Genomic DNA, 17707 nt, shown 5'->3' on the forward strand with positions numbered 1-17707 from the left:
GCTCTGGGGATGGGGACAGGGGCATCTCTGGGGCCACTGTTCTGCCACCTACCAATCAATGGAGACGAACAGAGTCAAGAAGTAAGCCCCTGCCGCCTGCTTAGTGCTTGTCCCACCGAACGACACACCAGTGGTGCCAGTTGGTTTGTCCTGGTCTCTCTCCTGCCGCAGAACATGGGCCTCACATGGGCAGGGCTTGTGCTGTTTTCTCCTATGCCCAGATGAGGAAACTGAGGCCTGGAGTGGTGAGTGACTGGCCGGAGGCGGCAGGGAGCAGGGATCGGCGCCAGGGCGGGCTGGCTCTGGGCTCTGAACCAAAGGGCCCCGCGCTGGGTCGGTCACACCAGGCCAGGCCCGAGCAAATCAGATTTATTGAGGCAGCAGCGGCACTGGGGCGGGGGCGTGGGGGGGCCGGGGCCCCTCAGGGTCCATGAAGCGCAGCCCCCTTCCCTGGCACTCAGAGCCCGACTGGGCAGTGGCGACCGTCAGCCGTGGGGTCAGTCTGTCCGCAGCCAGCAGCCCTTCTCCTCCACCTCCTTGGTCACCACCAGCAGCACCTCACACAGGCCCTGGGCCAGCGCAGCCGCCAGGAAGGCCCTGGGCAGGAGAGACGGGGACACTGAGGCCGGGCCAGCACCTCACACAGGCCCTGGGCTAGCGCAGCCGCCAGGAAGGCCCTGGGCAGGAGAGACGGGGACACTGAGGCCAGGCCAGCACCTCACACAGGCCCTGGGCCAGCGCAGCCGCCAGGAAGGCCCTGGGCAGGAGAGACGGGGACACTGAGGCCGGGCCAGCACCTCACACAGGCCCTGGGCCAGCGCAGCCGCCAGGAAGGCCCTGGGCAGGAGAGACGGGGACACTGAGGCCGGGCCAGCCTCGCTGCTGCCTTCTGGGAGTGGAGCTCCTGCGAGCCGCGGCCTCGGAGCAGCCTCTGCCTGGCTCACCTGACGCCGTCCTCGTCCCCCAGGGCCTCGGGCGCCCGAAGCTTGGAGTCCAGGTTGTAGTAGACGCCGTCCACCTGGCGCAGAGCCACCCAGTGCCGCCGGCGCAGTGGCAGGGACAGCAGCCCCAGCGACACGGGTGAGGGCAGGTTCAGGATCAGCCCCAGCACCTGGGGCAGGGCCAGCTGGGACAGGGGCCTGTGGCGAGAGGGCAGGGGTGAGTGAGGGTCGGGCCGTGGTTGGGGACTGCTCCTCCCAGAGTGTTCTGGAGTGTGTGGGGCCCAGGCTGAGCCCCGCCAAGGACACTCCTTAGCCAGCGCCCCCTGTCCCCGCTTCCCTTCCGTTCACCCACAAGACCCCATCGCCCCTCACCGCCACCATCAGCCCGTCTATCCAGCCCCTGCCCAATGCCTTAACTGCTCTTCACCCAGCTGCGGCCCCCCATTACCCAGCTGGCCCCCCAACCTCCCCGCACCGCCTACGATTCACAGCTCACCACCGACCATACCTTACACACCCCCCACCCTGGCCAGCCACCTCACAACCGCCACCAGCCCCTGCCCATTGACTGTTCACCCAAACACCACCCCACCCCCGCCAGCCAGCCGCCCGCCCGCCACCACTGCCTCCTCCCCGCTCCCCCATCTGTCCAGCCCTTACCCACTGCCACCTGTCACAACTTCTCTCCATCCATCCAGCAGGCCCTAACGTTTGCTCTCCCCTGCCCACCAAATGTCCATCGTTGAACCACTTGACCACCCGCCACTCACACCCCCTCCCCCAACGTGGCCAACTGCCCCACTGGCTGTCCTCTCATTGGTCCAGCTACCAACCTCCATCCGTCATCGCGCCCCATCCCAGGTGGTCACCTGCTCACCCACATACTGGCCATCAGGCTGCCAGCCTCCACCCACCCATGTAGACCTCCTCCTGTCCCCACCCTCCCCGGTGCCCTGCACCCCCCATGCCCAGCCCAGCATGTGACCCGGCACTCTGGGGCCTACCTCCTCCTGTCCCACCACACGGCGGCCAGGCCCAGCCCCTGCAGGGCGGCCATGATCACATTGACGTCATAGTTGCCGGTGCCCAGGAGGCTGCGATGGGGGTTCAGCCGGGAGTCTGGAGCCAACCTGGAGGGGGGTGGCCAGAGACTGAGTTGGGGATGCTTGGAAAGGCCTTGCCCTTCCCACAAAGCAGGGGGTGCCAGGGTCCACCAGTTACCCCAGGCTTTGACTCTTCCCTCTTCAACCCGTAACTCATCAGCCCAAGTCCTGTCGCTCCTGCCCTGACTCTGACCCTGTCCCCAAGGCCCCAGCTCAGGCTTCATCTTCTTGCACTTGGACCCTCCCCAAGCCTCCCCCTCCACCCTATTCCCCCACCTCAGCCTGGAGCTGTCCCCTCAACCCGACCACAGCTCCCCAGTGCCCCTAGACAAAGTCCCTGTCCCTTGGTCTTTCTCGTCATGCTCAATCCCTTCCTCTGTCATTCAAGACCCACCTCAGATGTCATTTGCCCTGGGAGGGGTCTCCAGAGCCCCAGGCTGGGTCTGGGGCCCTCCCTGGCTCCCCTGTGCACTGAGCCACTCAATGATGACCAACCCTGTCTTAACACCCTGTTCCCCTTGTCCCTCCCTGGCACCCCATCACCCCCCGGACAGAGCCCCACAAGGCCCTGCTGGCCTCTGAGCCTCAGCCCCTCCCTTTCTGGCCACTTGCCCCCGGCCATGTCCCCTGTGCCTGCCTCCCAGCCTTTCCTCCAACTCTTCCCCCAGCCCAGGAGGCCCACCTGTCACCACTTGCCTCTCTGGGCCCTGCCTCCTTGAGCAACTGTACCTCTGTCCCACCTGGGCCTTTGGTTGGCAGAGTGGGGCGGGGGAGGGAAGAGTGTGTGTTATTTTTCTGTGTGTGTGTTTCCCTCGCCTTCCCAAGGACAGGGCTCATATCTGACTGTCTCTGGGCCTCCAGCACAGCCTTGGCGTGAGAGTTGCCAGATCCTTGTTGTGAGTGACAGAGATGAATAAATCCCATATTGATCACTCTGAGGGGCTGGCCTCTGTCTGAGCAGGCGACGGGGCCCCAGGAGGCTGGGAGCCGGGGGAGGGAGTTAGGGTTATGTCTGGGTGTGGGACGATCCCTCCCTCGAGGGCCACTGACTGGCAGGGTGCAGAAGGCGAGGTGGGGAGTCCAGGCAGGGGAGGATTGGGCCTGGGCTGGGGCCAGGGCTGTGCAGCCAGAGAAGAGGGAGTGAGGCAAAGAGTATAAAGAAGAGATGTTTGAAATCTGGAATAGTGAGGAGGCACATTCCAGGCTGCCAAGAGGAGCACACCATGCCAGATGAAAGAAGAGCCTGTGCAAATGCCCAGAGGCCTCACAGCAGGGCCCATTCGGGGACTAGAGAGAGGTCTGGTGTGAGCAGAGCAGTGAGAGCTGCAGAGGCGGAGGGAGCCAGGCTTGCCGGGCCATGATATCGGGAGGAGGGGCTGGGGACAGGACAGGATTGGCTCTCAGGCCCTGTGCAGGACACTCTGGAGGGGAAACACCAGCAGCTGGAAGGCTGTGACAAGGCCCAGATAAGAAAGGGAGGCCTTGGCTGGGATAGGCAGATAGAGGGGGCAACATGTCAGTCTGAGCCCCAGGGTCCGGCTCAGGCAGGGAGCAGGCAGAAGAAGCCCCAGGCTCTGCTGTGAGACCCAGGTGGGTTGCTCTGCCTCTCGGAGCCCTGCTGCTCCAGGAGGTAAGGTGGGTGACAGTAACCTCTTGCAGATCTCATCGGCAGCCTCCTGGCTAAAGAGCTGCTGCTGCAGAACGTTGTTGAGGGCGTGGACGGCACACAGCTCCAGGCGTTGCCGTTCGTGGTACACAGAGGGCTGGCTCGGCTGTGCTCCTGGGGCCTGGGACATGCCGTCCTTGGCTCCTGCTGGGGGTTGGGAGGGGGAGAAGGTACTCAGGGGCCCAGGATCTTGAGGCCCAACCTCCCAGCAGGCCCCTTGGGGCAATGCCATTGAGGTGGGGGCTCGGAGAAGTCTGGGAGGACACTGGGTCCCTGATCCTATTTCCTGTGCTGTCTCCTGGCAACAGAGGTACCGTCATTCCCTATTCCTAGGTAAAACGCTCTCTCTTCTGCTCACCTAGCAACAGAGAACCCCCCCTCCACATCTCTAAGTAAAAGGGTACCTATTATGGTCACCTAGAAACAGAGGAACCCTCCTCCCCTGTCCCTAGGATCCCTCTCTGGTTACTGAGCAACAGAGGACCCCAACCCACTAGGTAACAAAGTCTCTCTTCTGATTACCTAGCAAAAACAATACTCTTCTGTCTCTAGGTAACAGGGTCTCTTCTGGTCTCCTAGCAACAGAAGACTCCCCTTCTCCTGCCATTAAACAGCAAGGTTCTCTCCTCTTGTCACCTGGCAACAGGACCCCCTCCCCAGTCACTAGGCAACAGGATCCCCTCTTCCTATCACCTGGCAACTAGGCCCCCTCCCCCGACACCAAGTAAGAGAGCCCTTTCCCCGAGACCCGTACCCCAGCCACAGCGCTCGCCCTTCGCCAGGCAACGCCCCTCACCCCGCCTGCCTCTCCGCTCCCCCGAGCCAGGGGCTTCCGCATCCCCCTGGGCGTCGGCTCTGGCTCCGAGTGCGGGGCGGGCAGCACCGCGCTGACTGGGCAGGCGGGGCGGACTACAGCTCCCGGCGGTCCCCGCGTGCCGGACTACGACTCCCGGGGGCCCCCGCAGGTCGCTTGCCCCACACGGAACAAGCGGGCCTCGTAGCCCGGAAGTCCGCTGTCGCCCATAGAAAACGTAGGACTACAACTTCCGTCGGTCCCCGCTGCAAAGCCCGGAAATATGCCCCAGAGGCCCGCCCCTTCGCATACTACACTCCCACTGCTGCTCAGAGGATTCTGGGAAATGTAGTGGGTAGGCTCTCGCGATAGCTTCCTGATAATTTGCTCCCGTGTGTGCTCGTCCCCTGAGATGGCGTCATGTACTAAGTGCAGACGCGGCGTGACGTCACAGGAGGGAAACAAGGGACTAGAGACGCCAGACGGTGCAGGGCGAAGAATCTGTGATCTTTACTGAGACAGGAGGGAGATCCCGGGAAAGTGAGGCCAGGACAGGAGTGGGACGGTGGTGGTGGGAAGGTAAATCGGATGAGGACGTCGTCTCAGGCGGGAGGCTTCTCAGCAGAGGTGGATCCCAGGCCTGGAGGGGAGCTGGCAGCAGCCTGCGAGGGAGAGACGGGGAAGAGAGACTGAGACAGTGGGAGAGGGAGAGATAGTGATGGGAGGGAGGGACAGGTCAAGGTGGGGATGGAGGAAAACCTAGAGAGAGAGAGACAGAGACCCAGAGAGATAAAGACATAGACTAGGGGTGGACAGACAGACAAACACACATGCAGAGGTAGAGGCCCAGAGAGAGGGGGCACAGAGAGAGCGGGGACATGGACAGAAATAGAGACATAGACAATACAAAGATTCGAATTCGTGGAGTAAACAGGTTAAGGTGATTCAGAAATAAAGATCAACAAAGACAGAATCAGAACTGCAGACAGAGCCCAAGATCCCAAGCTCTGCAGAGCACAAGAGCCCAGGGCTGGGGGAGAGGGGCCACTAGCACTGGGGAGGGGCCTGGCCGCACTCAGGAGGCTGCGCCAGAAGGCTGTGACAGTGGCGGACCCCGTGACGGCGCCTGGCTCGGCAGGGTTCTCTCTGTGGGTGTGCACAGCAAAGCTTCGGCCAGTGGGGCCTGGGGGTCCTCTCAGCTCCACATCCACCACGTGCATGTCTGTGAGGCTGGGGCAAGCAGGGGCAGTTAGCCTGGTTAGCCTGGACCCAGCCCACCTCCCTGCTCGGCTCTGCTCACCTGCGATCGGCCACAAGCACCCCAATCACGCGGTCAAAGCCTAGGCTTCGGGCAGCCAGGGCAGCGGCTGCCATGGTGTTGGAGTTTCGGGGGGCAAAGGGGCAGAGCCCACGGACAGGGCCTTCATAGAGCACAGTGCGAGGCCCAGTGCTTTGGGCTGCAGCCAGGGGTCCCTCCAGCCGGAAGCCATCGGGGTGTGTGGCCATGGTGACACGAAGGCTCTGGAAGCAAGAGCCAGGGTCAGGGGCAACGGGGTTTTTGCAGGATCCCCGAGGTTCCTGAGGAGCCCAGCACGCCCTCACCTGGAGGCCCCCGGCTGCATCCAACCTGGTGATGTCCTCAGTGCCCCACAAGGCCCCTCGGGCCACAAACACGGCGTGGTCCCAGTGGTGCGAGGCCTCCAGGAGCTGCTGCTCTGTGGTCTGGTCAGCTAGGGCTGAGGGGGACCCCACCTGGGGTGGACAAAGGTGGAGAGGGATCACCACTTTAGGGTGGGTGATGGGGTCGTGACAGAAGGGGTAGGGCCTGTGATATGGCTTGGGGTGGGGCTTACCAGGAGATTGGCATGGTGCAGGATTTGTGCCCCAAATTCATGGATTATTTTGGGATGGGCCACTTCTACCACAAGATCGGGGTGCCTGGGAGAGGAGAGAGATGGGGGAGGTCCTTGGAGAGGTATTAGCTCTCCCCCCCAAGGTTCTCTCAGAGTCTGTGGAGGCCTGCCAGTCTTCACCCTGGCCTGGGAGGGGAAATGAGATGAATGGGCTTCTCCCATTTCACGTTTGTGTGAACTAAGGCCCAGAGAGGGTGAGGGACTTGCCTGAGATCACACAGCAGCTAAGGGAGGCCAGAACGGGAGCTTCAGGGAGCCCCACTCTCCTATGGCAAAGTCACTGACCTTTCTCCAAGGGCAGCAAGGTTGTGGAGCTGTAGGGAGGGGGGCACGCTCCCTGCCATTCGTCCTGGATCCCGATTCCAGACAAAAACAAGTTCTAGGCCCAGTTCCGGTCCCTGAGCTAGCAGGTGGGAGACGAGGGACTGTCCTGGGGAGAGGGAAAGGAGGGGGCTAGAGACCCAGAGAGAGGGGGGCGGAGACCCGGGGCCCGGTAAGCAGAGCCAGAGACACAGCCAGGGGCGCAGATAAAGACAGATGAAAGGTGTGTTTGTGGAGGGCAGAGAGGTTTGGGGGGCTTTAGGACGGGGCCTGGGGAAGGAGGCCCAAGATGGCCAGGGACTCACCAAGGCGGCCGTAGCCTACCACTCCCACCCTCCGTGGGACCCTGTCGAGGGCCATGCCCCTGAGTCTGGTTGGTGGCTGCGGCCGGAGCTCCCTTGGCTGCTCGCTGTCCCCTGCACAAGGCCTGGGCAGTCACTGCTCTTTGGACGTTTGACCCTTGAGTTCAACCTCCCTCTTTCCCCAGCGGCCCAGAGATGTGGGGGTGGGTTTGCGGGGATGGAGGCGGGTGAAGATCCTTTTCTGCATTCTCTCCACGTTTGCCAGGGCTGGGGGCAGCAAGCGTGGTGATTTGGGGTTCCAGGGACCCTGCATTCCCCCTAACCCCTGCTTTCCCCAGGGCTGTTCCTTTCTCTGCGACACACCCTCCTCCCTTCCCGCTGATGTGGAAAATTTCCTCTGCAGTCCCCTGCCCCCCTTTCTGGCCGGCCAGGTTGTCATGGAAACTACATCCTGCTTGGGGTGGGAAGAGGAGATGGTGACAGGGACTCTGGGCTCTGTCCCCTTGCTCCCGGGTCCTCCCTGCCCCCCATTTTTGTCCTCAGGTGGCCAAGGTCTGAAGGAGGTTTCTGCCTGCTCATGCCCCCTTCTCTCCCGGAAGGAAACAGACGCTTGAGTTCGGCTTATCTTAGCTGTCCCCTCGCCTCTGTGGGTCCAGTCTCCCCCGGCCCCATAGACGGGGTCCCCTTCTCACATCCCTCAGCCTTCAACCGGAACCTGCCGCCCCCACCCCCATCTCTGAACCTTCAGTTCACCTTGACTTCCCACCTCTCCTCCCCCTCGGCCATGATGCCACTCGTCCCCCCTCCCCCATGTCGTGTTCTCACTCCCATGTCCTTTCTTCCCTCTCCCCAACTTGTATCAGCCAAAGAGTAGCCTCAAGGCCTGGGGAGTCCGAGTGCCCCCGGAACGAGTCTCAGCCACTGCGCCTGGCGGGTGCCTGGCATCGGAAATGGCAGAGGCTGCTGCAGTGCCAACTCCCTGCCCCCAGCCACCACCTGGTACCCGCTGCAGTGTTACCATGGCAACCAGGATCGGCACTGGAAGAGACTGGAGAGAAAGAGCATGAAAAGGGAGCATGTGTGTGGGGGGTGGCACCGGGCTAGACGGGATGGACCGAGATAGAGGGCCAGACCCCAGACACGGTGGCCACCGGAGGCTGCCACTGCTGATAAGGGAGGCATTTGCTTCAAGAGCCAGGAGCGGGTGGGGGAGAGAGAAGATGCTGACAGGCACACGGACCCCTATCAGCCACTCATGGCGGGGGAGCAGGGCTCGCTGCCTTCCCCCCCTCCCTTTGACTGTTGTCGACTCTTTGGGGGCTGGAGTGTCCCCACAGTGCCCAGAGCTGCTGTGTCCGTGAAGGAGCAGGGGCGTGGAGCCTGGTCTGCCCCAGCCCGGGCCTGTGTGTCCTCGGTGCTGTCTGCCTGGGCCGCCCCTCCTCAGTGCGGGAAGGCACCATAACCACTCCCGCTGCTTCCGTCACCGTGTCCCCAGCCTGCACGAGATGGCAGCCCTGGCCCGCGCCAGCCCTCTGGAGGCTGAAACTCAGGCACCTCGACCCCCTAGAGACATCACGCCGTCCGGCCTGCTTGCTGGCTCCTGTCGGCGCCTCCCCAGGCTCTCTCTGTCCCTGTCCTCCCGGGTGGCACTGTGGCACCCCTCCTTCCAGGCTGGACCCCACCATCCCTCCTGAGCGAGCATTAAACAAGCCGGAAGTGCCGCCCCAGCCCCGCGGGCCCAGGCTGCCGCGGCTCCAGCCTCCTCCTCAGCCCACCCGCATCGGGCCTCCCGGAGCAGCCCCGAGTGGGCGTGCCGTGGAGACGGACACTGGTGTGGGCCCTGTTGTGGGCTGAACTGTGCCACCCAGAAAGAGCTTTGTGGAAGTCCTGGCCTCCAGCACCTGAGAGTGGGCATTTGCGAGGACCGAGTTGAGGTTATGCTGGGTGGGGGCGTCTCCTGGTCCCGAGTGACCGGGGCCTTGCGAGAGGGGAAGCTGGACACGGGCGGGCACACACACAGGGAAGAGGCGTGGGGACACAGGGCGCGGGCCCTGGGAAGACCAGGGACAGGCTGCCACAAGCCAGAGCCGTCTGGGGCCACCAGCAGCCGGAAGAGGCAAGGAAGGGGCCTCTGTCCAGGCTTCAGAGGGGGCGGGGCCCCGCTGGCACCTTGATCTTGGACTTGCCACCTCCAGAACTGTCAGAGGGGGTCCCTGGTGCTCTAAGCCCCCACCGGGCACCGGCTGTGGCCCCGCCCGAGGGAGCTAATACAGGGAGCAGGCGAGGCGGGGTGTCCCCATGCAGACCCCTCTCTGGGGTGTCCGGGGTGAAGGCCCAGGGCCTAGGACCGCCCCAGAGGTGACTCCCGTGACGGGGCCTGGGAAGCCTGTTTCCAGCCTCTCCTGTCGCCTCCCTCCCACATTCACTTCGTTCTCTCTCCTCCATGCTTTCATGACCAAAAAAAATATTTTTTTTACTTTTTCCGTGTTTTTTTTTTAAAGTAATTACAGAGCAGGTAGTCGTTGACGCAAACCTCCCTTCAGTGGTATCAAAAGAGTCCGTGGGGCAGGGGGGGCGGGCGGTCAGGCTGCCCCCCAGCGGGGACAGGCTGGGAGTGGGCGACACGTGTCTCTTCGGTTTCGGGGCTGGAGGAGTGGGAGGGAGGGACAGGCGTCAAACTGCAAAAAATGAACCGTAAAAGGAGGGTGGTGGGGTGAGGGGAAAGGGTACCCCTCAAAAAGCTCCTCTCTCCCCTGGAAGGTGGCGGGCGGGACGCTTGGTTGGTCGGGAGAGCGAGGAGGAAATGTGGAGGGCTGGGGCCACTTCTCCTGAATCCCGGGTCCCCTCCCGTCACCAGGATGGGTGGGGGCGAGGCTGGAACCGCGGACACTCCACTCCTGGAGCCCCGCCCTGTCCTGGCGGGGGTCTGAGCCCCGGGTGGGGCTGGACGCCGCCTTTCCCCACCTTCCCCGTTTGGTCCCGGGGTGGGCTGGGCAGTGGGGAGGGGTCCCAGTCGGGCGTGCCCCGGTGGGCTCTGGCGTGGCGGGTCTCGGAGCCCCTCGCCAACCCCCACCCGTCCCCGCCGGCCTCAGATCTGCGTCTCTTGCACGTTCTCCTTGGAGCCGCTCTTGAAGAGCAGAGGTTCGTGGATGGAGTTGAGGCCGGGCGGGCCCTTGCCCCCGCAGCCCCCGCCGCTGGGGTTGCTGCTGTAGTGCGCCTTGAAGGCGGCTGCCACGTAGTGGTGGTGGTTGAGGTGGTCGCGCTCCAGGGCGGGCAGGGCTAGGTGGCTGTCCCCACCGACGCCGCCCCCACCGGCCGCGGCGGCCGCGGCGGCCACGGACACGGCGGAGGCGGCGGGCAGCTCGTCCTCCACGTTGATGATCTCCACGGTGCGCGTGGGCCCGTGGTGCTTGTGGAGCTGGTGCTGCTTGCGCAGCTTGTAGAAGGCCACGAGCATCACGGCGGCCATGAACGTGATGGCCACGAAGCAGCCGATGATGATCTTGGTGGTCTTCATGACGTCGTCCAGGTCCTTGAGGGCGTTCTCCGTCACGTCCGTGATGGGCACCGTGAACGCCTTCTCCGTGGGCCGCGAGGAGCGTGGGGCGGGCGCCGTGGTGGATGACGAGGCCGGGCCGGCCGCCGCCTCCCCGGGCCGGCCCCCACCCCAGACGCCGTCGGTCGTGGGCCCCGGCGGGACCTTCTCCGTCCCCCGAGGCTGCGCGGCCTCCTCTCCAGTCTGCGTCTCCAGGGTCTCCACCGTCACCGTGGTGAAGTAGGTGTAGCCACCACTGCCCCCTCCGATGCCACCGCTGCCCCCAGGGCTGCCCCCGCCGCCACCAGAGCCCCCCGCCGCCACGGGGTCCACGGCTGAGACGTTGAGCGTGGCTGAGGCGGTGGTGTTGCCGGCCGAGTTCGTCACCATGCACGTGTACTGGCCCGTGTCCTGCACGGTGACGTTGGTGAAGTTGAGCGTGCCATCATGCAGGACAGAGATGCGCACACGGTAGGAGCCGTGGGTCATGAGGGTGCCATTGGGCGTCAGCCAGTTGACCGAGGTCATGGAGGTGCCCGTGCGGCACTTGAGCTCGGCGGCCATGCCCTCGGTGACGTTGAGGTCCGTGGGCGGCTCCACGATGACGGGCGCGTAGCATGTGAAGTGCGACTGGTCCAGCTCGCCGATGTAGCGGCCCTTGAGGCCAGCGGGCGCGTGGCAGCGGGCGCAGCACGTCGTGTTGCTGGGCACAGTCTCCTTGAGCCACCAGCTGAGCCAGAGCACGTCGCAGTTGCAGTGCCAGGGGTTGTGGTTGAGGTGGACCCGCTCGAGGCGGTGCAGGGGCGTGAAGAGGTCGTGGGGCAGCGACATCAGGTTGTTGTGGGACAGGTTGAGCTCCTCCAGCGACTTGAGGTCGTCGAAGGCGTTGCGCTCGATGGTGGCCACCTGGGCGTGCATGAGCCACAGCTTGCGCAGGCTGGTCAGGCCCTGGAAGGAGCCCGGGCGGATCAGGTCCAGCCGGTTGCCCGACAGCTCCAGCTCCTCCAGGCGCACCAGGGCCGTCAGGTTGGGGATGTCCTTGAGGTTGCACATGCCCAGGTTGAGGTAGCGCAGGTTGACCAGCCCCTCGAAGGCCGCCTCCGAGATGTACTCCAGCCGCTTGAGCTCGCCCAGGTCGAGGCGCCGCAGCGAGGGCACTCGGTTGAAGGCGTAGGAGGGGATGCTCTCGATGGGGTTGTTGCGCAGCCAGAGCTCCCGCAGCTTGGACAGGTACTCGAAGGCCTGCGTGGGCACCGTCGTCAGCCGGTTGTCGAACAGCTCCAGCGTGTTGAGGCTGGGCAGCCCGTTGAAGGCGCCCACCTCGATCTTGCGCACCAGGTTCTTGCTCAGCTGCAGGATCTCCAGGTGCCGCAGGTGCTTGAACGTGTCCGTCCGGATCACCTGGGGGCAGGAGGGGAGACGGGGTCAGTAACGCGAACACCAAGGACGGAAACCACGAAGCCACCACGCCCTGCGAGGGGTGGGGCGACAGATCGCTCCTGCTTCGCAGGTGGGGGGTGAGGCGGTGCCACCACTCTGGAGAACGGGGTGGGGGGGTGTGTGGTTTCTTACAAAGTTAGGACAGGAGGTGCCATGCGACCCGGCCCTTCCCTCGTGGGTGTTTCCTGGGCAGGAACAAAAGCAGATGTCCACGCAGTGGCTTAGCCGCGGCTGCTCACGGCAGTTTTGTTCATTACAGCCCAAACTGGAAACCACCCAAGTGTCCTACATGGGTGACAGACACACACGCCGAGGTGCGTCCCCACCGTGGAAGACCGTGACTCGCCTTGAGAAGGAACAAGCACTGCTGCTCACAACCCGATGACTCTCTCGGGCTTCGTGCTGAGCAAAAGACTCGGGACACCAGGAGCCCGTGCACGGATTCCGGCCGCACCACGCTCAAGGTGTTCTGCCCGCGCGGGGCAGGCCGGGAGGGGGCATGACAGAACTTTCTGGGGTGATGGAAATCTCCCCTGCTGGGGCGGTGGTTCTAGGGTGCATGCAACTGTCAGGATCCCCCCTCAACTCTACGTTTAAAATGCTGGCATTTTATTGCGTATATATTTCTGAAAATAAAACAAATAGATTAAAAACACTAACACCAGGAGCTAACATGCATCGAACCCTTCTTTGCTGCCACACACTGCTCTAAATGCTTTATGGGTAATAACTCGTTTAATCCTCCAAACTGCCCTACGAGACAGGTGCTGTTTATTACAAGTGCTTATCAATACCCACGATTCCAAAATTCAGAAGGTCCTGGAAACCAGATTTTCCATCTTTGGCACCAAATCCCGTTTGGTGGCCAGACCTGATCAGAATGCACGTGTAGCTATTTAAAGCTTGTATTGATCCTGCTCATGTGACTATTCAAACATTTCACTCTTGAAACCCCCATGTTTGATAAGGGGTGTAAGACCCCTAGGATGTTGTAAAATACAGGCTATATACAGTATCACCTTTCTAATATCAGAATGCCAAACACGTGTGGCCTTAAAGCGTTCACATGAGAGATTATGAATTAGGCACAGAGAGGTGCAGTGACTTGCCCAAGGTCACACAGAAGGGGAAAGGCAGATTTGGGATTGGGTCCAGGCCTTCTGGTCGCAGAGTCCTAGCTCTTGACCTCTGACCTCCTACCTCAACAGGGCTGGACCTGGGGACCACAGGAGGGGCAGCGCAGGCCGGGGCCTGGGAGGCAGAATCTGACAGCACCCTCCCAGGCACAGAGGGTCAGAGCGCAGGTTTGAGGCTGAGTTGATGCTGTGTACTGGGGGGAAGGAACAGATGAGGAGCGACGCATTTGGGGGGATGTCACAACATTAAGGTGCCAGTGGAGAACTCCCAACAGAATCCTATGTCATTGCAACTGCACGAAACTAATAATAATAACAATAAACACACACACACACACACAAAAAAAAAAAAGCCAAAGAATTAGGTGTCTGTATCTATGTACCGAAAAAAGACTGGAAGGAAACGCTTCAAGCTGTTCTTAGTAGTAAACTCCAGCTGTTGGGGATTATGGGCAATTTTTACTCTTTTGTTATTTTTCTTCTCAATGAACAAAAATTCCTTTTTTTTGGAGACAGAGTCTCGCTTTGTTGCTCAGGCTAGAGTGAGTGCCGTGGCGTCAGCCTAGCTCACAGCAACCTCAAACTCAAACTCCTGGGCTCAAGCGATCCTCCTGCCTCAGCCTCCCGAGTAGCTGGGACTACAGGCATGCGCCACCATGCCCGGCTAATTTTTTCTATATATATTAGTTGGCCAATTAATTTCTTTCTATTTATAGTAGAGACGAGGGTCTTGCTCTTGCTCAGGCTGGTTTTGAACTCCAACCTCGAGCAATCTGCCCGCCTCTGCCTCCCTGAGTACTTGGATGACAGGCGTGAGCCACCGCGCCCGGCCAAAAATTACTTTTATAATAAGCAGGCATAAAAACAAAACAAAACAAAAAAAAGCGAAGAAAAAATATAGAGCTGAGAGGTCCTCAGGACGAGGAGCATAATATTCTTGGCATACACAGAGTCATAAAATTACAATTTATGCCAGTGCTGCCCAATAGAGACATAACGTGGACCACGTGTGCAATCTAAAATTTCCTAGAAGTCGGATTAAGCAAAACAGGTGAAATCAATTGCAATAATATATTTACTTAACCCGCTATGTCCCAAATCTTATCACCTCAGCACGTGATCAAGACGAAAGCGTCAGAGTTGGCGAAGTTACACTCTGCCTGCCGGGGCTTGGAGGTCCCGTGTGCGTTTCGGGCTCAGGGAGTCGTGGATGTCCCACGGCAGGGGCTCCGCTCTGCGACGCTCAGAGGCCCCGTCCTGTCTGCCCGGCAGCAGCCCTGTGCGCGGGGACTATTGCTGCCCGGATTTGGAGGGGAGGAAACTGAGGCCCCAGAAGTGGCTCGTTCTCCGGCAGAGCTGGGCGGGGCTGGGCGGAGCCTGTGTCGTCTCCCCCAGCCCCCGCATGTCCCTGTTCTCATAGGACAGACCCTCGTGGAAACTGAGGCCGCCTCCCCCTTCTGGCTGTAGGGCTTGTCACTTGTGCTCTCTGTGCCTCCGGGCTCAGGCAGGGCCCTCCTCCCGGGTGCCGGGGGCGGTCGTGACATCATTACTGCTGCCGTCACTGCTGGCGCGGAGTGACCCGTGCGTGCCATGACGCTGGGATCGCAGCCTTGAGCCTTCTAACCCAAAGCCAGGCACTGCGCCGCCTGCGGAGGGCGCCGCTCTGGGGCAGAGAGCCCTCTTACTGCATCCTCAGGCCCCAGAAGGATCACATACCACCCACGGACCCCCGCCTCCCCTCTCGCAGCCCCCCAGTACCCCCACCGTCCCCAGTGCGAGATTCTCGCAGTCCACGTCGTGCTGCACACCAAGGCGACAGTGACAGTGACAGCCCGTAAGACCCGGTCCCTGCCAGCGAGCAGGTCACGCCAGGCCGACGGGGTCATGCCCTTCCTCTCCCCCTCGCCCCTCCCTCGCCTCCCGTTCCAGCGGGTCCCTGGGCACAGCACGCACTCACTCCCGCCTCCGTGCCCGAGCACCTGCTGTTCCTCCGCAGGCAACATCCTTCCCACCTTTTTGCCTGGTTACCTCCCTTCCGCCTCTCAACACCCAGCTCCAGTGTCACCTGCTCTGGGGGGTGTCCTGGTGCCACCCCAGTCTGGTGAGGGGCGCCCACTCTGGGCTCCCGCAGGCCAGAGTCGAGGCCCTTGCAGGGGGCGAAGGGACTGGGTCTCAACCGCAGGGCTTCCAAGAGCACCGCAGGCCGGGTGCTCACGCCTGTCATCCTAGCACTCTGGGAGGCCGAGGCGGGCGGATCGCTCGAGGTCAGGAGTTCGAAACCAGCCTGAGCAAGAGCAAGACCCGGTCTCTACTATAAATAGAAAGAAATTAATTGGCCAACTAATATATATAGAAAAAATTAGCCGGGCATGGTGGTGCATGCCTGTAGTCCCAGCTACTCGGGAGGCTGAGGCAGGAGGATTGCTTGAGCCCAGGAGTTTGAGGTTGCTGTGAGCTAGGCTGACCCCAAGGCACTCACTCTAGCCTGGGCAACAGAGTGAGACTCTGTCTCAAAAAACAAAACAAAAAAACCAAGAGCACAGCAGCTCACGCCCAGGTTTTGGGCTTGTTTGCTGCATTCTGTAACAGAGTGAGCTAGAAAGCAGACCGGCTCAGAATCCCCCGTCTTGGGGCCCTTTCTGAGCAGAAATGAGGTCCACTCCTCGAGTGGACACTGGATATCCTAAGGATAATAGAAAAGCCCGGGAACCTTGCCGGGTGGAGGCCTCTTGGCAGACTCAGACCGGAAGGGATAACAAGGAGATGCATTTGGGTCCTTAACTTCTCGGGTGACCGTGAATGGTTTATAGGCTTAAGGGGACGGAATCAGGACAAGCAGGGGACATGCAGACACAGCGTGTGACTATGGCATGGGATTTTCTGCTGACAAGAGTAATATATACTCATTCAGGGAAACAGTGTAAGAAAAGAAAAAAAAAATCAGCCAAAATATAACCACCCAGAGTTTACTTATGTTGACAATTTGATCACAGCCTTCCAATCTTTTTTCTACGCATATTATGCAGGGATATATATTTGCATCATCTTTTAAATTCTTTACAAAATTTTGATGATACAATATATTTTCCTGGGTCCTGCATTTCCCCTTAATAATATTATTTTGTGAGCATTTTTTCATATGATGAAATATGCTTCAAAAATATGTTGGAGTTCTGGCCCTGAACTGGACATCACACTGGAACTGACAGAGTGATCTTCATTTTCCTCCACATGCTCTGCCTTTGCTACTTTCTTACAGTGAACGCGGCTAACTTTTAGGACTGAAGGAAACCTCAGCGAACGCTGTGTCACATGGAGCAGGGGGTGACTGCGTCTGCAGGGGGCAGGTGAGTGACCAGCCTGCAGGACGCTCCGGCTGGGGGCCGGGAATGGGCAGAGCACGACAGATGCCATCGGCGGCTAGTGGGTCGTGAGGGTTGGGGACAGCCCCGAGCCAGCCTGGGGTCTCTGCACGCTGCCGGTGACACAAATGTGCCTGTGCCCGAGGCTGGGAGCCGTAGGCACCTCCTGCCCAGGACAGGAGAGGTGGGGGCTCGAGGAAGCCTCTGGCCCGACTGGGCTCAAGGTCTGGAGCCTCAGTCTCCTCCTTGGGGACAATCTCCGGGGAAGAGCTGTCCCAGTGCTGCTCATAGTCCGTCCCCTCGAAGACCTGTCCCATGGGACACTAAACAACAACGATGCAAACCTTTCATGGCGAATGCACTGGAACTTGCGCGCCCCTGCCCAGAGAGCCTACTGCATGCGGTGTGTGAGGTTCTGCGAGGTCCAGTTTAACCCTTTAAAAGTCCACCTCCATGCCTGTAATCCTAGCACTCTGGGAGGCCGAGGCGGGAGGATCATTTGAGCTCAGGAGTTCAAGACCAGCCTGAGCAAGAGCGAGACCCTGTCTCTACTGAAAAATAGAAAGAAATTAGCTGGACAACTAAAAAAAAAAATATCTATATCTATATCTATATCTATATCTATATCTATATCTATATCTATCTATCTATCTATCTATGTATGTATCTATCTATCTATCTATCTATCTATCTATCTATCTATCTATCTATATATATATAAAATTAGCCGGGCATGGTGGAGCATGCCTGTAGTCCCAGCTACTTGGGAGGCTGAGGCAGGAGGATTGCTAGAGCCCAGGAGTTTGAGGTTGCTGTGAGCTAGGTGCAGGCCACGGCACTCTAGCCTGGACAACAGAGTGAGACTCTGTCTCAAAAAAAAAAAAAAATCCACCTCCCTCCCTCCCTAGGGACTGGAGAGTCTGGACCAAGAAATTGAGACCAAAAGGATCTCTAATCCAGGTGCTGCCGAGAGCTCCCTGGAAGTCACCCCCTTGTCTGGTCTTGGTGACACTCAGATGGCCCAGGGGCCTCCTCAGTTCCCAGAAAACACTGTGTGCCCCACCCTGCTGCTCCCTCTTTCTGGGGTCCCTGTTCTCAGCGAGGCTCCAGGCCACCTCCCCTGTCAAAAGTGGGGCCGCAGCCTCGCCCATGGGACAGCCAGCAGGGCCTGGGACTCTGTCCCTTTTACGGCCTC

At 60.5% G+C, this 17707-nt stretch overlaps 3 protein-coding genes across 16 annotated transcripts in view; all 3 read right to left on the reverse strand.

Annotated features, from left to right (window-relative positions):
- Positions 1–352: 352 nt before the first annotated feature.
- JOSD2 (Josephin domain containing 2) lies at positions 353–4662 on the reverse strand. Of its 11 annotated transcripts, none has more exons than XM_075993260.1 (5): positions 4507–4662; positions 3695–3854; positions 1946–2071; positions 945–1139; positions 353–597 (listed from the first exon to the last, which is right to left on the reverse strand). In XM_075993260.1, exons 2-5 carry the CDS (start codon positions 3838–3840, stop codon positions 498–500), a joined length of 567 nt encoding a protein of 188 aa, XP_075849375.1. In that variant the 5' UTR covers positions 3841–3854; positions 4507–4662; the 3' UTR covers positions 353–497. The 11 variants fall into 11 exon arrangements, with proteins under 11 accessions (XP_075849375.1, XP_075849372.1, XP_075849371.1 ...); XM_075993257.1 differs by having other exon boundaries at positions 4465–4630; XM_075993256.1 differs by having other exon boundaries at positions 3695–3857; positions 4465–4630.
- A 295-nt stretch (positions 4663–4957) lies between these two features.
- ASPDH (aspartate dehydrogenase domain containing) lies at positions 4958–7194 on the reverse strand. 3 transcript variants are annotated; one of them, XM_075993248.1, is made up of 7 exons: positions 7043–7169; positions 6702–6846; positions 6357–6441; positions 6106–6255; positions 5804–6024; positions 5617–5733; positions 4958–5165 (listed from the first exon to the last, which is right to left on the reverse strand). In XM_075993248.1, exons 1-7 carry the CDS (start codon positions 7095–7097, stop codon positions 4973–4975), a joined length of 966 nt encoding a protein of 321 aa, XP_075849363.1. In that variant the 5' UTR covers positions 7098–7169; the 3' UTR covers positions 4958–4972. The 3 variants fall into 3 exon arrangements, with proteins under 3 accessions (XP_075849363.1, XP_075849364.1, XP_012609642.2); XM_012754188.3 differs by having other exon boundaries at positions 4990–5165; positions 5579–5733; positions 7043–7194; XM_075993249.1 differs by lacking the exon at positions 5617–5733 and having other exon boundaries at positions 7043–7170.
- Positions 7195–9310: 2116 nt separating this feature from the next.
- Positions 9311–17707, reverse strand: part of LRRC4B (leucine rich repeat containing 4B) — a 41213-nt gene continuing 32816 nt past the window's right edge. For both annotated transcript variants that reach the window (XM_012754156.3, XM_012754155.3), the window contains exon 3: positions 9311–11975. In XM_012754156.3, the coding sequence (XP_012609610.2) occupies positions 10128–11975 (1848 nt within the window). In that variant the 3' untranslated portion in view covers positions 9311–10127. The remainder of the gene's footprint in view (positions 11976–17707) is intronic.

Source organism: Microcebus murinus, chromosome 16 (genome assembly GCF_040939455.1).
Source record: "Microcebus murinus isolate Inina chromosome 16, M.murinus_Inina_mat1.0, whole genome shotgun sequence".
Lineage (NCBI taxonomy): Eukaryota > Metazoa > Chordata > Mammalia > Primates > Cheirogaleidae > Microcebus > Microcebus murinus.

Coding starts and splice junctions, on each gene's coding strand:
- JOSD2 (XM_075993250.1), bottom strand. CDS start 4,317: ATGGCAGGAGAAGGGGAGTCTTCTGTTGCTAGGAGACCAGAAGAGACC. Junction 1,140..1,945: donor GTGTGGTGGGACAGGAGGAG/GTAGGCCCCAGA, acceptor CTCTCGCCACAG/GCCCCTGTCCCAGCTGGCCC. Junction 838..944: donor GGGGACGAGGACGGCGTCAG/GTGAGCCAGGCA, acceptor TCTCCTGCCCAG/GGCCTTCCTGGCGGCTGCGC.
- ASPDH (XM_075993248.1), bottom strand. CDS start 7,097: ATGGCCCTCGACAGGGTCCCACGGAGGGTGGGAGTGGTAGGCTACGGC. Junction 6,256..6,356: donor TGCACCATGCCAATCTCCTG/GTAAGCCCCACC, acceptor TGTCCACCCCAG/GTGGGGTCCCCCTCAGCCCT. Junction 6,025..6,105: donor ATGCAGCCGGGGGCCTCCAG/GTGAGGGCGTGC, acceptor TCTTGCTTCCAG/AGCCTTCGTGTCACCATGGC.